The sequence below is a fragment of the Perna viridis genome, chromosome 5 (assembly GCF_037379345.1).
Source record: "Perna viridis isolate PV_CMFRI_1.1 ecotype Kerala chromosome 5, ASM3737934v1, whole genome shotgun sequence".
NCBI classification, from domain to species: domain Eukaryota; kingdom Metazoa; phylum Mollusca; class Bivalvia; order Mytilida; family Mytilidae; genus Perna; species Perna viridis.
Window position 1 is genome coordinate 37,361,635 of NC_142449.1, and position 10,180 is coordinate 37,371,814.

The 10,180-nt window shown below is 33.2% G+C and overlaps 1 protein-coding gene across 3 annotated transcripts; it reads right to left on the reverse strand.

Annotated features, from left to right (window-relative positions):
• Nucleotides 1–3,637: 3,637 nt before the first annotated feature.
• LOC148617324 (uncharacterized) lies at nucleotides 3,638–8,547 on the reverse strand. 3 transcript variants are annotated; one of them, XM_088584950.1, is made up of 3 exons: nucleotides 8,414–8,547; nucleotides 6,227–6,258; nucleotides 3,638–4,757 (listed from the first exon to the last, which is right to left on the reverse strand). In XM_088584950.1, exons 2-3 carry the CDS (start codon nucleotides 6,256–6,258, stop codon nucleotides 3,848–3,850), a joined length of 942 nt encoding a protein of 313 aa, XP_088441076.1. In that variant the 5' UTR covers nucleotides 8,414–8,547; the 3' UTR covers nucleotides 3,638–3,847. The 3 variants fall into 3 exon arrangements, with proteins under 3 accessions (XP_088441076.1, XP_088441074.1, XP_088441075.1); XM_088584948.1 differs by lacking the exon at nucleotides 8,414–8,547 and adding an exon at nucleotides 7,365–7,703; XM_088584949.1 differs by lacking the exon at nucleotides 8,414–8,547 and adding an exon at nucleotides 6,793–7,331.
• Nucleotides 8,548–10,180: the final 1,633 nt, after the last annotated feature.

Consider the following 10,180-nt stretch of genomic DNA (forward strand, 5'->3'; position numbering starts at 1 on the left):
ATATACATGAGCTGTCACTTGCATGATTTAAATTGGAGGCTATATTGCAATCTCCTTGCATTATCCATCTGTCCATCTGTCTGTTTGCTCATTACACTTTTCTGAAACTGATTTCTCGGCTTTTATTGGAGGTAATGCTTAGATGTTTGGTGTATTGCATTTGTATAACGAGTCTCACCTTTTCATTTTCCTTGCTTATCTACTTCCTGTTTATTGTGTGGCTTAATTAGATGTTTGTTTGTTTGTTGGGGTTTAACGTCCAATCAGCAATATTTCAGCTATATTCAGACGATAAACATGAAATTGATGATAAAATGAACATGAAATGATGAAATGAAAAAGGGGTGGGACACAAGGACAATGGGGTCGACAAATTTTGATTACCACTGGAAACGGGGAGAGGTGGGTAGGGTCGGGCAATTTAGCCTCCTGTGGCGGAGCCCTATGGTTCCTGCTCCGGGAGAATCCCAGTTGCTCTGTGGGCAGAGTGCCCTAGCCCCCGGCTAGGGTTCTGAGCACTATTTAGTCGCCTTTTACGACAAGCTTAGCGCTGCTGCAGGCCTATTCTTTTAACACCCGGACCTGCACGGGGCGCTTAATTAGAAAGAAATTATTGAGTGGGGGTATTCTAAGCAGGATGTTACATGCAGATCTTTTCATTAATATATTTAATAGCTATGAACTTTAATTATTCAACATTTTTTTTTTATAAATTTTTGGTCACGAACTTACTTGTATGGTCAACATAACAAACTTGTTACAAAGGGAGATGAGTAACGAATTTGAAAGTTCATTTGATTGAGGAAGTGCTGGTATTTTGGGATCACCTTGTAAGTCTGTTTATCTGTTAATTGGTTTGTGAACATCCCTTGTGGGCACAAATTCTCTCCTAATACATTGTAGTAGATGGAATGAAATATGAAGGTATGAGTTCACCATTACAAGCCTAAAAAGCATCATAAGTGATAATAATCATTTGTTTTTTTTTGTTGTTGTTCAGAGATGGGTCATGTACAATTCAATGAAATGGAATGAATAGCAACAACTTGGCCAAATGTGCAATATAATTAATTTAATGATTACAACTTTTCTTAAAAATAATTTATTTAATTTTTGGTTACATTGATAAAGTGATACAATGTAATTGATTACAACTGATTACATTGGATTGACAAATAATTCATAATTATCTGAATGATGATTAACATGCATATGTAATTTAACTTTTAAATAAGAATGTTGTCTTACTGGTGCATACCCTGTAGTCTTCCCCTTCTATAGAAGTTTTAAGTTCTTGTCATTTTCACAAGGACTTACAGACATGTGTCTTAAGGCAAATTGAAATAACACAAAACAGGAAGACCTTATATATCTGACTTTAACTTGACGCATATTCATTAAAATATATCAGTATTGGGTACATGTACATGATAATTTCTCACATTTTTTAATAAAATACTTGATTGCATTGTATTCCCATTTTGCGATATGTTATAAAAATGAGGTAACAACGCTAATAACATCAAACATAATTTCTAGATTTACATAGTAGAAAAATACTTTTAGGACATGATATTTAAAAAGACACAATTTGAGATTTATTTCTATTGTAATCAGAATGTAATAAAAAAGTAATCACTATTATAGGGAATTTTGAAATGTAATTGATTAAATTAAACTGCACATGATCAGACTTAGGGCTGATTAATGATTACAATGAATACTTGAACAAAATGTAATATGTAACAACTGTTTAATGATTACAATAACAATTACCCAATCTCTGCAGTGAATACATAAAAATGGTTTAAAACAAGACTATATAGGAGCCAAACAACAGTTTTTTTTTAATTCAAGGAGTAAAACATCAGATAGACTATGGAAAATTGTTCAAAGTGACAATATGTATCTACATGCCTATGTACTATTCACCTTTTTTGTCATTTAAAATTTTTATCATCACATTCAAAACTTAGGCAATGTCAAATATTTTCTCATCTTAAACTTGAGAAATATGTATTTGTGGTCATGCCAAGCTGTGTCATTTGGAACACTTTTTATTCAGTGAGTTTAATTAGTTTTTTTCTTAAAAAAACATAATCATGGTAACACATATGTATCCTAATTTTCATATTCTATCAATCTATTATGTTTTCATCCATTTGTTATACAGCATTTTCATAAGGTTTTTTTCTTCCTAATTTAAAAAGTCATATATACATTGTACCTAAGACCGAAATGCATGATTATAATCTCCCATGAATGCCCTTCATCAATTTTATGACTTACATGCACCTCAAGCCAAGAAACATTACAGGTACTGTTCATTTTAAAGCTCATAATTAGTGCCTTGTTCAGTTTACTAATATCTACAAAGATCTTTGTTATGTGTGGTTTAACAACAGCATGAACTCCTTACAATTTTCTCGAAGGGTATACTAATGTTAACCTATATCATCAACTCTTAGGTGAACACTTAGTGTAATCTGCAATTAAATAAGTATCTAGAGCTAACATTACTCAATCTTAACACAGTGTTATATTGTGTACCTCCTATTACTATGAACGAACGTGCTTATAATGTATTTTCCTGCCTTTTGAACATTTTGAGCCATTTTTGTTTACTATATATTGTGGGTTTGCACCTCCTATAGCGGACTAATTTTTAAATTTGCGGTCGTATTATTGTATAATGCTGTCGTCGTTCGCAGGCATTTGGTGTCCTGACAATATCTTGATTTTCGGGAAAGTTTCTTGAATCAATCATGAATTGGAGGCAACAAATCATGTTCTATGTCAATTATTTGATGATGGTCAAAATCAAGAGCTGTATCAAGCTTAAATGATGTATCCTTACTTGCTGTTCTGGGTTCGACTTCTGCGATCGTATAAAGCTGCGCCATGCAAAGCATTTTATAACTAGAAGACGCTAAATTATTCAATTTTAGCAGTTATTGGTACATACTTATTAGTACCCTTCAATCAAGTTTTTAAAAGTTGTAGTGTTTAATATGACAGTATGATATGAAGATTTTTGTCCAAACTTTTGCACAATTTTTTCCAACAAAAATGTGGGCATGAGTTGGATAAAGCAAAACGCTTTTGACCATTATGTAATTCGGTTACTTTTTTTGCTGAACTTCAAACACACTTTTATCGGTGAAGTTTGGTTTTATCTGTGAATTAATATAATGCTATATTGTGACATAGGAAAAACTAACGGAACGGCTTTTGATCCCATGGTAGGGGTGAATCCAGACATTTTGAAAAGGAGGGGTGACAACCGGGGTTCCCCAGGAAGAGAGGGAATGCTGAAACATTAATTGCTATTTATTTTCAGTTTTATTTATGAAAATGACAAATTTTCCAATACAAGGGGTGCTAACCCCCTGCTTCCCCCTATGGATCCACTGCTGTACGGGGCCTTGTAAGTGGTAATATTTGAAATACGTGTTGAGTTGTTTTAAAAGTTGTCATATAAATTAGTGTGTGAATGTATCTAAACATTTTTACTTCTTTTATATGAGTAAAATTGTTTTAATAGATGTTTTTCCTTTTTCATTGTGTACCAAACTATCATAAAAGATTTGTACAAAAGCGTGAAACTCATCACAGTGCAAACAAAACTGACACAATGTACTAAAATATCGCAACTTTTTTTTATTTCTCAGATATGATGGTCATCGCATTCGTTTTAATTGCATTACGTGTCCAATACTTTCCACTAACGGAAAGGGTGTTATATATAATTCGACTTTTTATATTCCATCGCCATAACTTAGCCATTATCTTTGACTAAATGAATGAAAATGGCAGTACTCTAGTTTTGACTGTAATAACTTTAATTTCACGCTACAACATCAATAACCCTATGTTTTGTAGCTTTAGGTCTCCTTTTTGTCACTGGAGTTGTGGTAGCCGAGCGAGTAAAACGAACTGCTTTTTGGTCAGTTTTCTCAATATCTTTAGGTCCGTTTTGTGTTCGAACTTTCGCCATTTGAGTAATGAATGGAGTAAACGTGTCCTCTTCATCACTTCCAGTTGTTTTATCTACAGTAATCGTTTGCTCAGGCTCAAGTTCATAAGGTCTTGATTTCTTACTCGATGCCCTGGATTTGGCAGAGCTTGGTTTCAAATTAGAATTGTCTATGGTGTGTTCGGGGGTGAGTCTCGGTTTATGGAACGACCACCCCATTTGCAAATCTACCTGTTCTCGCTTTGTCAATCTTGTATAAGGCCTGACTGTGCTCTGAAATTTCATTGGTTCTTTATCGTCCGTGGCATCTTCCCAGACATTCTTTTTATTACTGGATTTTATTGTAAAAGCATCGATAGTTGTTAACAAAGATGGAGTTCGTACTTTTGAACGGAGTTGTTTCATATAGTGCGGCGAATTTTCTGGATCCAGCACTGAATCATCTTGTTCGTATTCACTATATTCAAGCTTAACAACTTTTTTCACGGCTTCCGGCGAAGGTGGTCTTTCCACAAGAATTATTGGATCATAGTTCAAAACTTGACACTTTTTGACAAAGTATTTTTTCTTTTGTCTCATTTCAACCTCCATTCTCCTGATTTGAGAATTAATGTAACTTAGTTGTTTCGACAAATCTCGGTCTTGTTTTGAATTTACGTCTACAAGAGTGGTGCCATATTTACTGACGCCCGGGTTCCTGGCAGCCTCCATTGCTTTTTCCCTCTCAAGCATTGCTCGTCTGCTAGTGTAATTTGCAAATTTCAAACTTCTTTCCATTGACCTACAACGGAGAAATACATTGTTCAAGAGCATACATGTATGTATACACGACTGACCTTAAGTCGTATTCTTTAAATCGCGCAATTCAGACTTGTTCTACGATTTCTAATGATAAAATGTACATAGTGATATAGGTAATTTACATTTTCGTGTGATTACATTCACATGCATTTATATAGTTCATATTTGTATTAGAATTTGGTTTGCTGTGCGTTCCGGAGAAATTTCTTTGGACTGTTTACTCATTTGGGGACGGACCAGAGTTCTAATAATCAATTGACTATTCCCTTCGTCATCATAAACGAAACATCATACGCATTTTTTTTAGTTTATTGACTTTTGAATTTTCGTCCTTCCATTTGGAAGTCAAAGACGTATTAGTACAATTTCCAAAAACATTCTCATTGCAATGAGAACTCAAATAGAATAGAAAAAAATCTACTTTCATCCACGTAGAAAACCATTACAAATATAATTTTAAATAGCCTTAAAACTTTTTTATGCAAAAGCTCTTTGTATTTAATGAGAAATATTTGGTTAACTCACAAACATGTACTGAAGTAAAAATCACTGTGTTTACTAGGGATAAATGGTAGCTTTACAATGTTGATTTAACCAAATAATGAATAAGTAAAATGCCAGGGAAAATATATGGGAAGGATAATTAAATTGTTCAAATTAAACATATATATTTTATTATAAAATGGATATGAAAAGATCATTCCTGAATTCTCATCGCAATATGCCAGCAGGAGATTGTTCAAGACCATTGGTTATCTTAATTATCAAATGATTTGATAAACTTGTCTCAGCATCGTTCATTTCAAATTAAAGTGAATTAATGATACCGATATGTCTTTAAAAAACTGTTGCCATTTTCACCGCTTATAAGATGTTGGCGTAGGAAAACTAAAACAAACTGACAATTTCTAGATTCTAATTCCGCTAAAAAGGTTGATAACTGTCTTTCAAAGAAAGTGGAGCATGTTGATTGTTTTGTTTTTGTGTTTTTCCGTGCGACTCCATTTTTTAATAAGCCATGTTTTTTTTTGGAATGCGTTATTAAGTGCCAGTCACTATAAGAATCAGGCAGTGAGTGAATTCGAAGCATGAAATATAACCATGTGCTGCCACTCTGACAGTGTACTTTGACTATCAGAATCCATCAACGACTTTAGGCAAGATTTTCCATATAATTTTGGTCAAATGAGTATAATTTCATTGAAATATACTACAAATGAATATTTCAAAAGCACATAGCTGTACAACACCTCAATTCTCTATGGGCCTTTAATGAAATTGTTTCGAACAGTCATATCCATGATTCATGCAGTGATCAGATAGTGATAATTATGAAAGAGACTATCTTATATTGACACGCATGTTTCAGTTTTGTCAGTGGTGCCTGGTCCTCACAAAGACTTGTATTTAGTATCACGGTCGTAAACTATATTTCTTTTGTGCCCTTACCGGCTTTGTTTCTTAGGTTGCTGTCTTGCCATCTGAAATAATAAGAAAAATAAGATAAAGAAACGAGAAATGCCGTTTTTGTTTTTTGAATTTTAAAGCTTGTATATATGATTCACCATAATTGTCATTCTGAATTAATCTTAAATTGTCAAGCAGGTTTTTGGCTACATTTGTTAGTCATTGTATAAATGTCTGTATCATCGATCTTAAAAAAAATCGTAGTCTAATGTGTAAACTGCTACCCATAAATTTTGTAATAAAACCTTGAAAAAATCAATTTGATTTTCATTTTCCCAATTTCCCATTCCACAGGTACTTGATGATGCAATGATTCTTTAAGAGCTACCTGCTGTGTACTTTGAAGACGACCGGTATAATTTTTACTGTGAATCAGATATCAGTTTGAATTCATTGTATTTAAATATGTCAGTCTGAGAAATACGAGTGCAAAATATATACGGAACTTGGTAACGATAGAGGTAACTAGTAAACGAATAAAGCAGTAATCAATTTTCAGCGTTTGGAAATGTATTGAAATTACAGATTACTCTGCGAACTTCACGCACTAAAATTCTACATATAATCTGTCTTTGTTGACAACAATAATAGATGTATGCACAAGTTCTCTAGTAATCGTTTCTTTTGCGTTGAAAATGATCATGGCTGCTGTCGGTATGTGTATTTAATAGTACATATAAATAAGTTCCAACGTCAGTGTATGGTTACTGTGTCCTCGTGCCATATCCTGGTCCATGGTCCCAGTTATAAAAGAAAAAAAATAAGTTGTCTACGTGATAAATAGAGAAACAAATGTATTAGGGCAGGGGGATTTTCAAAATATGAACCTATTATTGACAAATATTTTAAGTAGATATAGGTAGAATGTCCTGTCCGTATGTACTCTACATGACAACTGTCGGTTAGTGTCTGCCAGTATTCCAGGATGTTCTGTCCAAAAGGTATTTTAATCGCGAATCAGTTCTAAATCATGACTTTCATTTTATTTTTTAAACATTTTCTAGTAGTACCAGTTTACATATAAAGCTATCTCATAAACCAGACAGACCGTATAGTTTTAATGACCTTTAATGCATGTTGACAATTACTTCCCTATTTCTAAACTATGAATATAAAATACCTTTAGTTTCCTTAAGCTTGCCATTTTCTCTTTCTCCAGTCACAAACGAAACTTCAATTTAACTACAGCAATTCCTGACTATAACAATGATATACCATCCACACACAGGGTCCGCTATTGTTTTATCTTATTTTTATTTTTTAAAATCCTATATGCATGTTAACTGTCGATTCGCCAAGATAAAAATATCTTTATCCGAACTATTGAATACCACCAAGAGACACCTTAATCTAAATCAGATGTCATTTTACTATCGATCAAGTCGTTAGCAACGACAACGTTCACACTGAACTGAAGTAGGGGATGTTTAAAATCATAGATAGTCGGAATAGTTCAACCGTCACCAACGATTGAATACCCCAGTATTAAATTGATCTATTATATATTCTTGTGTATTCTTGAATAAACGTCAATTTAAATTAAAGTTCTAAATTTATTGAAAGGTTAAGGTATTTATTCATCAACTATAAAAGTTCAATGCTAATTTTATAAACGTTTTACTGTTTGGATGGTCATCCATTTTGTTGTTTATGTACACCTGGGTTTAAATATGAATTTGTAGTTTAATTAACAATGTTTGTGAAATATGTTTGAAATTGACCACTGATCACTATATGATCATTACCAGAAAAACAAGGCCTAACTCGTGAACAAAATGATTCGCAGGGCACCTCTTGGTAAGACCAAAGAGGGACAATTTGCACAAATTGGCACTCAAAGTTTAAACGTTATGCATTTCTAAAATGGCTTCTGACCAGAATGAAAGGGGCCAAAGAAATTCAAAATAGGACATTGATGGAACATTAAGTGATACCTGCCACGTAATGGTGAAAAAGGGGATGGTAAATGTTATAGATAGCCTGACTCGAAAATTAACATTTAGATTTTGTTTAAAATTAAACAAAATTGTATTTTATGGTACTAAACACTGTGCAAAGTTTAAAAAAATCTTGCATGGTCCGATCATATTTAAGTTACCCAATTCTAAATTGTGCTCAATACAAAATCTAGAATGTTTTATTCGTTGTACCTATCATTAGTACACTTACAGTTTCGTTTTTACCCAGTTTTTAATGCTGACTGTGTGCATTTGACCGCTTTCACCAATCCTGGAATCATGTACATGTATCTGACATAGTTTTAGTCATGTTGAGAATCCTTTAGTGTCCTTAACACGACACTCAGCGATTTCCGAGTCTTATTAAAATCTCATTGCTTTGTTAGAATAATGTTTTCATAAATTGATTTTTTTCTCGAAGGTCTATTAAAAATGTTTTGATTGAAAATATTTATGGAAATGGGTCAGTTTTGAGGCTTTTATAGATTTGATCACATTTCTGCACACGCAACGTTAACGGTTTAAGTAATTTTTAACGAAGTAATGAATGTAATATATTTATTCAAGATATCACTTATAAAAAATTGTGCAGAACCGGCAGTTGTAATCAGCAGTCATTGTGTTTAACAACGTTGACCTGCTAAAAATGCCCATCATTGTCAACTTTAGAAGACAGATTAATATAATTTGTTTCTGAATACTTAAATTTAGCTTTTTTTTTTTTAAATTTCTTCATGTTGATAGTTGCTTTTAGGTTCGATTTCACATAACATCAATAACAGCATGTAGTGTCCTTCAAACCACTGGTACTCCACTGGTAATTTGACTACTCATACACCTGAAAACTTCAGCGCTTCTCATAAATAAAATCATCTAAAGTGGTAGCCCACTGAGCTGATTAAGCCACATAAAAAGTGGATCATTTGCAGAGGACATCGAGGCAAACTATACCTAGCTACGTAAGTGTAACTCTTAATGTCTATTTTTTTGCGGGCCATAAACTACGGATCTGCAGCTAAACAATTCCATGAAGTTCCATAATATTCGCCTGTGTAATTTCAGAAAAGTCGATATTTAAAAACTGACCCTTTTTTTACTTATAAAACCTTGTTGAATCAATCAGGACCAAAGTGTAGCTTCCAGCACCCATTCTAGAGAGTTAGTATTTCATTGGAAGTTGATTTAATGACCGACGACAAACAAAAAACACCGGACACAAATACAAACATAAGCTCACGTGCGCTTTTGGTCATAAAACTACTCTATAAGGTCATTTGTAAGAAGTACATTTGAACCGAAAAAAACTCATGAATAACGCGTTGAAGGTTAGAAGGTTAGATATGAAAACTTCATAAGCAATATAACCACAGATGTGTTAACCGAAGAGTTCATAGTAGTGGTTTACCTCCTTCGTTGATTGCACTGGAAGAGTTTGACTATTATTAAACTAATTGTATTGTAGGCTAATTCCACAGGAGAACTCTTATGTACCAGGCGGTGCAACAAAACAACGCTTTTCGATAAGAATGCAAGATTTATATCAATAAATCAATTAATCAATTAATAAAATTTTATACTCGTAAACCACAAAGATGCACAGTTGTGCTTTATTGAAAACCATGGGTTATACAAACATATACATGTACTATTATGCCTTCCAATACAAAGTTAAGTTATTCCCCTTTTAGTATACATGACATATCTTTGAAATATTTAAATCATTTAACCATCAGAAACACTTTTTGTCAAGGAAGACAAAAGTCTGAACTTGACATGGAGATCGTCGGCACTATACATTGTTCTACTTGTACATATATACAGTTCATGTGAGTTTAATTTACACAAATTGCACTCAATGTGTACATGTACCAAAACAGTTTTTATCTACATGCACAGAAGTAAATCAAATCGTAAACAACCACACATGTAGCATTTAGTTGAAAATGTCAAAGTAAAAGGAGACCATGTGGCATGGCAC